Source organism: Pistacia vera, unplaced genomic scaffold, assembly GCF_008641045.1.
Source record: "Pistacia vera cultivar Batoury unplaced genomic scaffold, PisVer_v2 Contig196, whole genome shotgun sequence".
NCBI lineage: Eukaryota > Viridiplantae > Streptophyta > Magnoliopsida > Sapindales > Anacardiaceae > Pistacia > Pistacia vera.
In genome coordinates, this window is record NW_022195997.1 from 1,667,887 (window position 1) to 1,682,535 (window position 14,649).

Below are 14,649 nucleotides of genomic sequence, written 5' to 3' on the forward strand. Positions count from 1 at the left end.
CTTTCTCATCAGCTAAATCAAAAACATTCTTCCTACAAACTCTGCGATTTTCGCCATTCGCAGAACAACTCCTCTCTTCTTTACTACTTTTCTTGCGTCGGAAGAAATCCAAAAAAACCCTACCAACCTTCACTGGCAAAAGCTTTTTAGGTGCAACCCTTTTCTTAATCTTACCATCATCATCATCATCATCACCATTGTCATTAGCATCCTTGAAAGATTCATCTTCCCTTGTTGATCTTCTTTGCATGGTCTTCAAAACCACCTTAGGAATCTTGACTCTTACCCTTGGTTGAGAAATGTTCATGCTAAAAAAGTATGAAAAATGAGAGCTTTGTTTCAACTTGGTAGAATCAACAACATCCCTACAACTATCATTCCTATATTTCTTGTAACTAGTAGCTGCCATTGTTGCTTATTTCAAAGCTTGAAACTCAAAAATGAAAATGAAAATGAAAAAAATGAACAAGTCCAAATAGTGGAAGAAATGGAGATGTACGTGGGCTTAGGAGTTGCAATTTTTGTGGGATTATGCAATCTTTAATCTCCCATTTTTACCTCTAAATTTGTTATTAATTTGATATTAGTTAGAGGGTTAATTAGTAAATTAAGGGTTTTGGAGATACAATACTAGTACTCTTCTTCCTCCCTCCCTCAAATATTTTTACCCACACAAGATTTGGCAAATCTACAGTTTCCACCTATGTTTTCATAAATTGCAAATTCCCACCTAATCTTAAACTTTGGTAATGTAAATTTTGTTTTGACCAGTTAAATACCCTTTTTACCCCTTATTATAATGATGAGTAAATTAATAAATTTCGCTTTGACCAGGTTTGGCTGTTGGTGGTGGTGGAGTTGCAGGCGAAGAGGAAAGGTTGGGTTGTGAGAAAATTTTGAGATGTGGAGGGTTACTTTGAAATTTTAGTAATACGGGGGAGTGAGAGAGATAGGGTTTACTTTTTTTTTTTTTTTTGGGATAAAAGACCTAAATACCTCTTTAACCATTAAATCTAATGTTTGAAATTTAAAATTGGGTGATAATTTACAATTTATAAAACCACGGGTGGAAACTTGTAAATTCACCCAACCTTGGGTGTGTAAATGTTTTATTACTTGATTTACTTCGAACAAAATGAAAGATTTTAAGAAACCTTTTTTTAAAATAAAGAAACAATAATTATAAGAAAATTTCAACCCTTTTAGATTTTCTAAATCTTAAACTTACAAATCAAATCCATCTTATAAATTACAATCCCCTGAAATTTGAGGGTTTGCTATAACACTTTCTAAGCTCTATAAGAGAGTCCAAATTTTCTTTTCTATTTTCTTTATATCAACGTCGAATTGGTCAATAAAATTTTCAAATATCGTTTCAAGATCGTATAAAAAGTGTTACAATACATAAAAATTATTATGTATTATTATTATTATTATTTTGAAAAAGAGTATATGGGCCACCAGAGATCTTTCACGGCCCAATAAAAGAATGGGCTATTATTGGGCCTTTTACGAAGCCCACCATTCGTTAACACAGACCTGACCCAAAAAACGCAAAACTGTTGAATCCTATTTGGGTTATGCAATGAAAGTATGCTAAAACCCTAAGCTTGGCTATTCTTTATCTTCTAGTTACACACGATACTCTTCGTTAGAAGGAGCGGCCACTCTCTCACAGTGTCGTTCAGGTGGGTTTCAATCTCTTTCTCTCCGTCTTCCTCTCTGTGTGTCCAACGCCGTATCTAATGTTCTATGTGTTTTTTATTAAACTGAGTTGCTTTGACTGATTAAGTTATTTTCTTATTGTTATTGATTTTTTTCCGATATAATCCGACGAGAATCAGAATAATACGACTTTTGGGATCTAGTTTTGTGTTTTTATATTGATTTATGGGTTAAAGTTTGAATTTTATGCAAAAATCAATTAATATTGGATAAATCTCAAGTGGCTCGGTGAGCTTAGGGTTAGATTTGCCCTATTTATCTTTTTACGTGTATTTGATTTTTCCTGTGGGAAGGATCTTAATTTGGTTTTATAGATTGGTTTCTTACGTTTGGAGTTTTGATATTTTGTTGTATAAGAATTATATTATGTGAAAACAACATAGAATATGTAATGCTTGGAAGATACACAGCTGTTTTAACTTTTTTTTTTTTTTTTTTAATAGCTGAATGTGTTACCTTGCATGATCCATAACGTTGTTCTAATGGGGTTTCTTGGTTCAGGTTTTTAATTGAGATAATTGGATTTATTTATTGAGTGGGCTGCAAATTTGGATCCGTCATGTCGAATTATGCCAAACCTGAGGCTGCATTAAATCAGGCTGAAGGTAGCGATAATTTCTAATTTCCTTTATGTATTCTAGAAGTTCTTATTGCTCTCAGTGTGTGTCGATGTCGGTTTTAGTGTATCTTTTGTTAGCCTTTTGCTTCATGTCGCATTCTGTAAACTTTGCCTTGATTTGGTGTGCTTGAACTGAATTTTGTAATATCTGGGTACAGCCCTGATCAATGTTGGGCAGAAGCAAGATGCATTGCAAGTGCTTCATGATCTGATTACTTCAAAGAGACACCGGGCATGGCAAAAGATACTTGAAAAGATTATGTTCAAGTATGTAGAGCTTTGTGTTGATATGAGGAGAGGTAAGTTTGCCAAGGATGGTCTGATTCAATACCGTATAGTTTGCCAACAAGTGAATGTCACTTCCTTGGAGGAGGTTATCAAGCACTTTATGCACCTCTCTACTGAGAAGGCTGAGCAGGCTCGTAATCAGGCACAAGCCTTAGAAGAAGCGCTTGATGTGGATGACCTAGAAGCAGATAAAAGGCCAGAAGACCTAATGCTTAGTTATGTCAGTGGAGAGAAGGGAAAGGATAGGTCTGATCGTGAACTTGTTACTCCTTGGTTCAAATTCTTGTGGGAGACTTACAGAACAGTGCTTGAAATATTACGGAACAACTCAAAGCTTGAGGCACTCTATGCGGTAGAATTTCTTTGGATGCGCTGGTTGATTCTTTTTATTAAATATTTAATTGATATGCTTTTGGGTAGAGATGGAATTTTAATTTGCTTCCAATGTCTTGTCTAGATGACTGCACACCGAGCCTTCCAGTTCTGCAAGCAATATAAGCGGACAACTGAATTTCGTAGACTGTGTGAAATTATCAGGAACCATTTGATGAACCTTAACAAATACAGAGATCAAAGGGACCGACCTGATCTCTCAGCTCCAGAGAGTTTGCAACTCTATCTTGACACTAGATTTGAACAGCTAAAGATTGCCACTGACCTCCAGCTCTGGCAGGTTTGAATTATTTTCTTAAATAATTATATTATATTTATATCCTTGAAGGGCAGGGATGCCTTCTTGAAAACTGTGTTTTGTAATAGACAACTCTTACATTTCTTTCATTTTCACCTTCTCGACTGTTGCCTGCAGGAAGCTTTTTATTCCATTGAAGATATTTATGGACTGATGTGCATGGTTAAGAAAACACCCAAACCTTCTTTGCTGGTTGTTTACTATGCCAAGTTAACAGAGATTTTCTGGATTTCTTCAAGCCATCTTTATCATGCTTATGCATGGTTTAAGCTTTTTACACTTCAAAAGACCTACAATAAGAACCTGAGCCTAAAGGATTTGCAACTGATAGCCTCATCTGTCGTTTTGGCTGCACTTTTAGTGCTCCCTTATGATCATACCCATGGTGCATCTCATTTGGAACTTGAGAACGCCAAGGAGCGCAACTCGAGGATGGCCAATCTGATAGGATTTGAGCTTGACCCAAAACTTGATAATAGAGAAATGGTAATCTGATATTTTCAGTTGGATTGTCTGCATTCTTTCGTGGTTTATGTTTTTGTTCTTCTAATGATTTGCACTCTTGCAGCTTTCAAGATCAGCCCTTCTCTCAGAATTGGTAAGTTCAAATTGATCAGATTCTTTTATGGCCTTTATATTCTAGGGTTATTGCCTATTTAAGTACTGATGTTTTGATTGTGATAAATGAGACAATTTTTATAGCAGGATGCACAAATCTTTTCAAACTTTACCTGTTAAGTTAACTTTATGTACTGTCAGCCGTTGTTTCTTTTTATCCACAAAAAATTGTTAACAATTACTTTTTTAGTTCAGTTGGCCTTTGAAAAGGGAAACAAAATTCTCTTTTTGTTTTTGCCTTGTTTATTCATGATATAGTGAATATATTGGTCTTTTACAAAATAAAGGTATCTGAAGCCTCCAACCTTCACGTCTTAATAAAAAATGATACAAACACAAATTGTGGCCCTGAATCTGTACAAGAAAATGGAGTTATGTGCATATATTGGTGCTTGTATAGATTCTACAATGATCATATTAGTTTTTGTATCTGTTCTCTAATTTGGTTTTGCTTTTCATTAGGTTGCCAAGGGTGTACTGAGTTGTGCAACTCAGGAAGTAAAAGATCTGTACCACCTTTTGGAGCATGAGTTTTTCCCTCTAGATCTTGCCTCAAAGGTACAGCCACTTTTGGCAAAAATTTCAAAGTTAGGTGGTAAGCTTGGTTCAGCTTCCTCTGTACCAGAGGTGCAGCTGTCCCGATATGTTCCAGCCCTTGAAAAGCTTGTTATCCTGAGGTTGCTTCAGCAGGTAAACTCATGTTTTTGTTTCTTCATGTTATTGCTTTTATGTGTACCCTTCTCTTAGGTCATTGACACTTTGTGCTTTTCAATCTTCCCCTATGGTTTTCCAGGTATCTCAGGTTTATCAGATAATGAAAATTGAGAGTTTATCTCAGATGATTCCCTTTTTTGATTTCAAAGTGGTGGAGAAGATTTCCGTTGATGCTGTAAAATATAATTTCATGGCTATGAAAGTTGACCATATGAGGGGTGTTGTTTTGTTTGGTAATTTGGTAAGTTCTGTGCTCTGTGCTCATACTTTTGTGGATGTTCTGTCAAATAGATAATGCAATTATTTGATGGACTGTTTGCTGTAGAATTATGTCAATATACTTGGCGTAACAGTGAGGGGAAAATGAACTGATTTTCTGGATTTGATAATTGATGAGATTCGGATTTGCTTGTTGTGAACATGTTTTAGGGGTATGGTTATTAGTTCATGCCATCCAACTTTATACTTTCATTTGGACTATCTGTAATTGGATGAATATTTTTGACTCATGAAACTAATAACTGCTGAATTGAGAGAAAAACTTGTGAAATTGAATGAAGTATGCAGTCAACTATTTATGTCTCACTGTCCTTGTCCCTTTTGTTTGTCCTAGATTTGGAGCTTTTTGCTTGTCAAATATTACTACTGCAGTTTACACTATGATTTAATTTTGTTCATTGGTATGGCTTTTTCAGGGTCTTGAATCTGATGGTCTGAGGGATCACTTGGCTGTTCTTGCTGAGTCTTTAAATAAAGTGAGGGCCATGATATATCCTCCTGCAAATAAAGCTTCAAAACTAGGTGAATTGTTACCTGGTTTAGGGGAGACTGTTGATAAGGAGCATAAGAGACTTCTTGCTAGAAAATCAATCATTGAGAAAAGGAAGGAAGAACATGAACGTCAACTTATTGAAATGGTATCACCACCAAATTGTTTCATGAAATTAATGACTTGCTTTTTGATCTTTAATTAAGTCTATTATTAAATGAATCTTGATCATTTCTTTTTTCTTTTGTTCAATCTTCAAGGAACGTGAGGAGGAGTCAAGGAGGCTAAAGCAACAGAAAATAACAGAAGAGGCTGAGCAGAAGAGGCTTGCTGCTGAGTACGAGCAAAGGAAAAGTCAAAGAATTCTAAGGGAAATAGAGGAGCGTGAACTTGAAGAAGCTCAGGCACTACTTGAGGAAGCTGAGAAGCGCAGTAAAAAGAAGGGAGGCAAAAAGCCAATTTTGGAGGGAGTGAGTTGAAATTTTGGCACTTTTTTTTGGAGGGGATGTTATTGCCAGGAAATGTTGACAATTCTATGTCATTTGTATCAAATGCAGGAGAAAGTTACAAAACAAACTTTGATGGAGCGGGCTTTGACTGAGCAACTTAGGGAGAGGCAGGAAATGGAGAAAAAGTTACAAAAATTAGCCAAAACTATGGATTATCTGGAAAGGGCAAAAAGAGAAGAGGCTGCTCCCTTGATTGAAGCCGCTTTTCAGCGACGGTTGGTGGAAGAGAAGGTGCTTCATGAACGTGAACAACAGGTATATGTTGATATATATATATACTGTGTTTCTTAAGAAGTTTAATCAATGCTTGTGTATTTTCATATCTGCCCTTTCTTTTGTGGTATTATATGCTTGTTTCGCTTGGCCTTATGGATTGTGAGTGGTTTCTTTTTAAAATTTCTTACCTTCCACTGAGGAAGTGTTATTATTTTTCCTCCTTTGCAGCTAGAGACTGAACTCAGCAGACAACGTCACGACGGGGACCTCAAAGAAAAGAATAGACTTTCTAGGATGTTGGATAATAAGGTCAGTGCCAAGTGTAGTCTTTGAGTTTGTGCTCATGGAGTAGAGAACTGACTTGCTCATTAGATCCTTTTCTATTTCATCCAACTCCTACAGTTTGTGAGGCTGGGGTTAGGCTTTGCCACTGAAACAAAATTTGGTTTCTGTTCTTTCTCAGGAAAAATTCCAGGAAAGAGTATTGAACCGTCGTAAAGCAGAGTTTGACAGGCGCAGAGTAGAGAGGGAGGAAAGAATCAACCAAATTATTCAGGCACGCAAACAGGAGAGGGAGGCAATGAGAAAGAAAATATACTATGTTAGGTGTGAAGAAGAAAGACTGAAAAAGCTACGTGAGGAGGAAGAGGCTCGTAAGTGGGAAGGTAAATATATTTACAAATGATTTAATATTCGTATAGATTTTATAATTTTAATTTTTTAATGTAATGGTTACTTCTCTGACATGCAGAGGCTGAGAAACGAAGAAAAGAAGAAGCCGAACGCAAGGCAAAATTAGACGAGATTGCTGAAAAGCAGAGGCAAAGAGAGCGGGAATTGGAAGAGAAGGAAAAGCTGAGAAGAGAAGCTCTCTTGGGGAGACCAGCTGATGTGCCCGCCAAGCCTTTTGAGCTTCCTGCTCGTGCATCGGAGCCTGGAACTACTGCTCCAGCTGCAGCTGCTGCTGCGCCATCTGCTGGAAAATATGTTCCCAAATTCTTGCGTGAGAGAACTGAGGGTTCAGGGCAACCGCCACCTACTCAACCTGATCGGTGGGTTGGCGGCAGGCGAACTGAAGGCTTTGGTCAGGCCCCACCAGAATCTGATCGATGGAGCAGGAGAACCGAAGGCACTGCCCCTGTATCAGAATCTGATCGGTGGGGTAGCAATGGCAGGCCAGATGATCGTGCAGCCCCACCTAGTGATAGGTGGCGAAGTGGTGGTAGTTCGAGACCAAGTTGGTCATCTTCTCGTAACCCACCACGCTGATCTGAACTCTGATCATGGATTAATCTGGCTGATGGTTAAAATGGGGCTAATTTGGTGATGTGCTCAAATGCTGATGATGGATTTTTGTGATAGCTCAAGGATGTCTTTGGCAAATCTGAGGAAATAATCATGGCTATAAATTTTGAGAGCATGAGACTTGGTAGAGTTGATTGTTTTATTTTTCTTTTATCAATATTTTTCTTGTATGACAAGCCTGCGAAATATTTATTCTAGACTTGGAACGCTCAAGACTTGGTGTAGAGTTTGCTGCATACTCAGACTTGTTACGGTTTGTTTGGTTATGTTATGTTTTGCATCAAGTATATGACAAATCCAGAGCTGATTTTCCTCATGCTGTTATAAATGTCAATCAAGTGTTTTCGTCAATCTGACTCTCCTCTAGCTGTATAAAAAGTAAATAGTAGCCGTTGCCAAGATATGTATGAAGTTTCTTTTAATCAGCTGGTAGCTTTGTTTTGATTTTTTGATTTTCTGATTTTCTTAAGTATGAATTATCTTAATGGAATATCCTCAGACTACAATTTAATTTCACAACCTTAACTCCGAAGTCATAACCTTTGACATGTTACTTTGTCATTGGTCAGCTTATAAAATGAGTTCTGTCTCTTTTAATGAGTTCTTTGTCTATCTATAAGTTAATTAATGACGGATTATTATGTTGAAATTGTAAAAGAAGGTTTTAGATTTCGTATTATTGATCTTAAACCGGGGTAAATCTCATATATGAATTTGTCCCATGAATACTGATCGAAAGTTTTAATTAAGAAGTAAAATTACAAAGAAGAATTCCTTATCATCAACAAAAAAATAGAGGGAAATCTATTTTTTCTTGAAGAGTAAACACTCTAGTCAGGACTGCATTTAATATAGAAGTGCGCACTTAGCCCAGTAAAAGATATGCAAGCACCTTTGAATTGATAATCCACAGCCCAACGACTGCATAAACAAATCTTACATAAAACGGGTCAACCCATGACCCGGGATTAACCTCTTAAACCCTTCTGCTCCCCCTTTCCTTCCATTCTCTTTTACACAGAACTTCCAAGTGATCGCCGCTAGTCAGTTGTCTGAGAATGAGTTCACTCGCCGCTAAACTTGCTAAGTCATTAAGAGTCTCTGTCCCTACTACGCCCTTCTCTACTCTAGGTTTCTCTCTCACTCTCTCCTTCTCTCTTAATAGTATGAGTTTTTTGTGTTATAATCCAGTTACTGGAGTGTTTTTTCTGCTATTATCAGTTGATGAAACTTGGAATTTAGTTGCTTTTTTACATGATTTTTTTTTTTCTGGGTTTAGATAAAAAAAACCACTTTGAATGAAATATTATATGGATATATGCTCTCTCCTTCTCTCTCATATTACGAGTTTTTTATGTTATAACTCAATAAGTGGAGTATATGAAACTTGGACATTAGCTGCTTTTGTACATGATTTTTTCTGGGATTATGAAGTAAAAAACAATTTGAATTTCTTTTTATGGATATTTGCTCTCTCCCTCTCTGTGATACTCATGATTTTTTGTGTATGATTTAATGAGCGAATGGTTTTGTAAATTATAAAAAACTTGGGGTCCTGGTGCTTTTGTACATGAGTTTTTCTGGGTTTGGATAAAAAAAACCATTTTGATTAACATCTTACATGGATATATGCTTACTCCCTCTGTATGATATCAGTGATTTTTTGTGTATAATTTAATCAGCGAATGGTTTTCTGGAATTATTAGTTGATAAATTTGGAATTTATATATTTCTTTTCATGGATATGTACACGTCTCACTCATTCTCCGTCACACTTTTTTTTTTTTTTTGGACTTATTAGTTGATAAGACTTGGAATGTAGGTACTCTATTACATGTGTTTTTCTGGGTTTAGATAAAAATAAAAATTTGATGATATTTTAGAGGGATATATAGTCTCTACCTCTGAATGATATTTGTGATTTTTGGTGCTTCTAATTTGATAAGTGAATGGTTTTGTGGAATTTTTAGTTGATAAATCAGGAATTTAGGTACTTTTTTTTACATGGGTTTGTATCAAATAATCGTTTTTGAGTAACATTTTACCTGAATATAAATAACATTTTATATAAATATAAATATGAATGCTTCATGTTTATTATTTGCGTGTGTGTGTTTTTCTCCATATATTTACAATTAAATGGATTTTTTTTTTTTAATATTTATTATTAGATTGAAACGTTGTTTTGAATAACATCTGCTGATTCACTTTTACTTAACCACATTTTTTTGCTTACTGGGAAATTTTATCAAACAGTTCATGTAGTGGATTTTCTTAGATAAAACCATGAATGCATATCTTGAATTAGTAGTTTTTATTCTAAGATGTTACTAATTTGGGATGAAATTTTGTTTTCATTTTAGGGGTGGGTGTGCAAAGGAGCTCAATGATGTGGTATTCAAGTGAGTCTCTTGATGGCAAAGATGGTCAGAAGAGTGATGAAATTGAAGAAGAGTTTGATGATTATCTTGATGTAAAGCCTGAGTTACAACCCCAAGGTGTGGATCCAAAAAGGGGTTGGAATTTCCGCGGTGTGCATAAGGTATTTAATGTAACTTTATTCTCTTATGAAGAAATAATTTCTTCAATATAATTGACTTTTTGATCTTTTTTCTTATGATTGGATAGGACAAGTGTTGACATCACATATGGCTATTGTTGAAAACTGAAGCTCTTATTACTAATGATGGAATCGAGTAATTATTGGGTAGTTTGATATGATGTTGATTTTTTATCTTTCCAGTGATAATTTGCAATGAAGATTGTAAAGCAAGGAGCCTTTACATTTCACTTGTCATTTTAACAAGTCATGACCCTTCATTTCTTTGCTTGAAAATGTTATGAAATAGAAGAAATCATATTTTTAATCTTGATTTCTGCACATATTGTGAACCTAGAATCGAAAATTTATGTTGAATTTATTTCAATCATTCTGTCTATGTTAAATTTATGATCTTTGTGATTGGAAAGCTAGAACAACCCTCAGTTTTTTTTTTTTTTCTCTCCTGGGAATTATTCTCCATTCTCTCTGCAATTGAAATATGGTTAGAAAATTAACATAGGTTGCCTGTTTTTCTTCTTAGATGAATATTTTAACTATAGTTGTAGTGATTTGTTTCAGGCAATTATTTGTGGAAGAGTTAAAGAATCTCCTGTGCAAAAAATATTGAGAAATGGCCGAACTGTAACCATCTTTTCAGTTGGAACGGGGGGAATGTTTGACCAAAGACAGGTAGGAGCAAAAGACTTGCCGAAACCTGCCCAGTGGCATAGAATTGCTGTGCATAATGAATCACTTGGGGCTTATGCAGTTCAACAACTTGCTAAAAAGTATGCATCCATGTTTTAAGAAAGCCAATTATGCTTATTAAATAAATATGCAAAGAACACTTTTCCTATAATGTTTTGGTCTAATGAATGGAGATTTGACACAGCTCTTCAGTTTATGTTGAGGGTGACATTGAAACCAGAGTTTACAATGACAGCATTAATGGTGAAGTTAAGAATGTCCCAGAGATATGTGTTCGTAATGATGGTAGTTGCCTTCCGTTGCCTGTTCTTCTCTTATTGTTTTATGCGTCTTCTTGGTAAAATTTGTATTGTTTTCTTAATACAATTAATTCATAATATTTCCCTGCTTACTTTCTTTTAAGTGATAAGCTCCGAATAAAACTATTTTGATTATTGCCCATTCTTTGATTTTACGTATAAAAATGGACATATTTTCATTAAGGTAAGAAAGCTTGACTGAAAGTTCTGAAAGAAAGAGAGATCTATATCTGCAAATCTCTGCTAATATAATATGGAGATGAGGAATACATTGGTGTTGCATAGACATATCCTCATGTATTCTTCACTGAAAATTTGGTTTAATTGCAATAAGTTTGCTCTACATCCACATCACTTAGTCTTCTGTTTCCATTGGAGTAAAGAAAGACAATTTTGCTTCCATTTCACCTAGTAATGTGCTGTTCTATTAATTTATTAATTTTTTGGAGCAGAGATAGGTTAACAGTTTACTGAAAAAATGATCTAGGGATCTGAAATAGATGGCCTTATTATTTGTATTGATGTACTTTTGTGAAGGAAGAAACATAATCAAATCTAGTGTTAAACAAGATTACAACATGTCATGTAGAAATCCAAATATAGGAATGCAGTACACCAAAGGAAACTTCCTTAATCCCTTTTAATATCAGTGTTTAGCATGGTTTAACACTATCTTTTTCTTTCCTATTCTGAGAGCGTCGGGTGGGTACTGTGGAGTTCTTATCATCCACACGAATTAATTTGTAGATTGCTGGAAAGTGTAATATACTTAACCATGATGCTGTGCATTGTGTGGTTCTCACCAGGTTGTTTTCTAATTTATCTTCTGCAGGAACAATTCGCCTTGTAAAGACTGGGGAAAGCATCAGCAGTATATCCTTTGAGGATTTACGTAAGTTCTCTTCTCTCAGCAATGCATGCAAATGATTACATGGGCCACCAGTGTGGCACTACCTTTCTTAAAAATGCTCAATTTGATTGAGGTCAATGATTTTTCCGGAAGCTATTTCTTCTGAATCTAGTAGGAATCTTTGGTAGTAAAATTTTCACTTCTAATTTCTTGACCATGTGATCCACACACTTTATCTTACTGGCAGGAGAAGGATTGCTTTAGCTGAAAGTCAGTAGACACATTGTGGAAAAGTTATTTGTGGAAAGTGAAAGCAGCTGGAGCTTCTAACTTTTGTAAGAAATACATAATTTTAGGTTGTCTAATTATAACCGTCCAAGACAAATGATGGTTTAGTTGTTTATTGTTTCTGTTTATGACCTGGTTTTTAGGTTATCTTTTCCTCCCTTATTTTATCCTCTGAAAGCAATTATTGCTGCCTTTTCTCTCTTATTCTTTCAGAATAAAAAGGTAAATTTATTGAAGGGATTTGATACGATATTTGTAAACCATTAGTAGGATTAATAGTCAGATACTTGCAGAATGTTTTGTGCCTCTTTTTGGCTTCATTTTTTACTCGCTTAATGCAGTGTGATTCTTTTGTAATCAGAATTTTCATTTTAGTTATGCTATTGATGTTAGAAAATAAATAACTTTTATCTCTAGCAGGGGCATCTGTTAGTAAGCAGATATTCGGTTGCTTTATGAGCCATTTCAGCCTAAAATTTCCAGTGAATAGAAGAGTTTCATCTCTTTTATTTTCAGGGTAATTTGTAACCTATCCTGGTAGTATCAAGAATCTGTGTAACTTGAATTGACCTAAGTCATTAGGATTTAGGTTTCAACCTACAAAATAGTAGGTTACACAATACAAAAAGCATAATACGTATTATATTGCGAGTGAAAAATTACATGTCATAAATAAGCATTATCACTATACAAAATCAGTATGCTGATGCATATGTAGTTTATTTTGCATGCAAAGGCTTACTATTTTCAATTTTTTAAAGCAAGCCTACTGCTAGACTGTTGCCTGTGTAAAAACAATGCTGAGAACTCCTTTACCCAATGTCCCCTTTAAAGTAAAACATTTCTGTCTCTCTCCCTCCTTTTTTTGTTTGTGGAAGGTTGATTTCTTTTATGATGCCATTTCTTTTTATCTTCTTTTGAAGGCAACTGATGTACAAGCATTTAGAGAAGTGTCTATTTTATTGCTCTTATTATAGTCTCAATAGTAAATACTACAGATTGTTGCATAGTTTAATAAGGCTCCGGCACTTGTTTGCAGACCAGGAGAACTCAATTTAACCAGATTTTATGTAGGATTGAGGTACTGAACACAGACTAACAAAAAGATAGCACCTTTATTAGTTTTAAGTCTTCTATCAGTACAAAACTTTGATAGTTGGTAGCATTTGTGTTCTCATTTCTTTTAACCTTTATCCTTTGACATCATTAAATTCTGTGTTCCAGCATTTTAAGGTGCATCCCATGTTTCAAGTTTATTGATGCTTGAGTTGAGGGCTCTGCGTATGATGTGAAACAGTCATTATCTTTGATGTACTGAGTTATGCTTGGGAAATTTGTTTGCATGTAATTTCCAGTTAGTAAATGACTTGATGATATAAACACTTCTCGCAAATTACTAAAAGATTTTATTATTATCCATTTCGAAGAAGTTGATTATGGTATGTTAAATTCTACTATGATGATTTCAGATGATGTTATCATGAGTAATCTGTGATTTAATATCCTGTGTAGCTTTGTTGAGCGTCTGTCACTTTATAGCTTTTAACAAATGTTGGAGTCATTTAAGTGATTATGGTTGGGCATATTATCAACTGTTGTCTTATAGGATACCCTGTGATTATATTAGTTGTTAATATGCACTATTAAAGTTCTGTTGACCTAGCAAGCATTGCCACATCTGCACATTAATGTTTTAATATGCGAAATCAAATAGCCTAACACTACCTTTTGAACTTGGTCTGTTTGTCCTTACCTCTTTTAACCAACCCAACTATTTTTTATCACTTGATATGGACAACTTTAGAAAATGGGATCCCCTCAAAGGCCAAATGGCCCCTTGATATTCTAAACAAGGAAAGTGGAATCCAAGTGCCAGTTTGTTTATTCCTTAATTTCCTGATGTGTGCTTAAAGAATCATTTGATAACTATAAAAGGAATCCACAGAACAGGATGAAATCCTATGGTGGTACAGACTTACATGCTTGCTTTTCTTCTTGCACATAGCACTTGTGTTACTTTATATAGATTATGCACCCTTCTGCAAAGTTCTGATTAACATGAATGTTCAATTTCCTCTAGTTGTTTTCTATCCTTTTATCCTGTGGTTTAAACTTAACTATTTGCCTATTAATCGAAATCACAGATCCTATTATTGTCGACTTTCAAGAGGCTCTGCGATGCTTGGTGGATGACCAGATGGTGTTTGCAGTCATTTGATATTTTTGACACATTCAGTCATGACCGTTGCTTTAATTGTTGCTGTATCTGTCCTATGGTGTTTTCTGTTTTACTTGCTATATTGGGTGACTGTCACTGTTTCTTTTGTTAATCATTGCGCTCTTCAGGTATATTGAAACCAGACTAATGACTGAATTATTGTACGACAGACAAGCAAGCTTTGTAGTTTAATATTCAATAACAGATTCAGTTGGGCAACTTGTTAGTTTATTATTCGATAACAGTATCAGTTGGGCAACTTGGTAGTTTATTATTCGATAACAGTATCA

General features: G+C 35.2%; 2 protein-coding genes across 3 annotated transcripts; both read left to right on the forward strand.

Annotated features, from left to right (window-relative positions):
• Window positions 1-1,579: 1,579 nt before the first annotated feature.
• On the forward strand, window positions 1,580-7,805 carry LOC116127852 (eukaryotic translation initiation factor 3 subunit A). Its single transcript, XM_031413511.1, has 14 exons — window positions 1,580-1,688; window positions 2,227-2,330; window positions 2,503-2,984; window positions 3,090-3,305; window positions 3,441-3,809; window positions 3,892-3,921; window positions 4,404-4,631; window positions 4,735-4,896; window positions 5,351-5,572; window positions 5,685-5,894; window positions 5,982-6,188; window positions 6,378-6,458; window positions 6,613-6,814; window positions 6,901-7,805. Exons 2-14 carry the CDS (start codon window positions 2,285-2,287, stop codon window positions 7,416-7,418), a joined length of 2,973 nt encoding a protein of 990 aa, XP_031269371.1. The 5' UTR covers window positions 1,580-1,688; window positions 2,227-2,284; the 3' UTR covers window positions 7,419-7,805.
• A 571-nt stretch (window positions 7,806-8,376) lies between these two features.
• On the forward strand, window positions 8,377-14,641 carry LOC116127974 (single-stranded DNA-binding protein, mitochondrial). 2 transcript variants are annotated; one of them, XR_004127657.1, is made up of 7 exons: window positions 8,377-8,585; window positions 9,818-9,996; window positions 10,576-10,784; window positions 10,889-10,989; window positions 11,836-11,895; window positions 12,101-12,188; window positions 14,286-14,641. XR_004127657.1 is itself a non-coding variant. In XM_031413637.1 (6 exons), exons 1-6 carry the CDS (start codon window positions 8,513-8,515, stop codon window positions 12,115-12,117), a joined length of 639 nt encoding a protein of 212 aa, XP_031269497.1. In that variant the 5' UTR covers window positions 8,377-8,512; the 3' UTR covers window positions 12,118-12,519. The 2 variants fall into 2 exon arrangements, 1 of the variants encoding a protein (XP_031269497.1); XM_031413637.1 differs by lacking the exon at window positions 14,286-14,641 and having other exon boundaries at window positions 12,101-12,519.
• The last annotated feature ends 8 nt before the right edge of the window (window positions 14,642-14,649 follow it).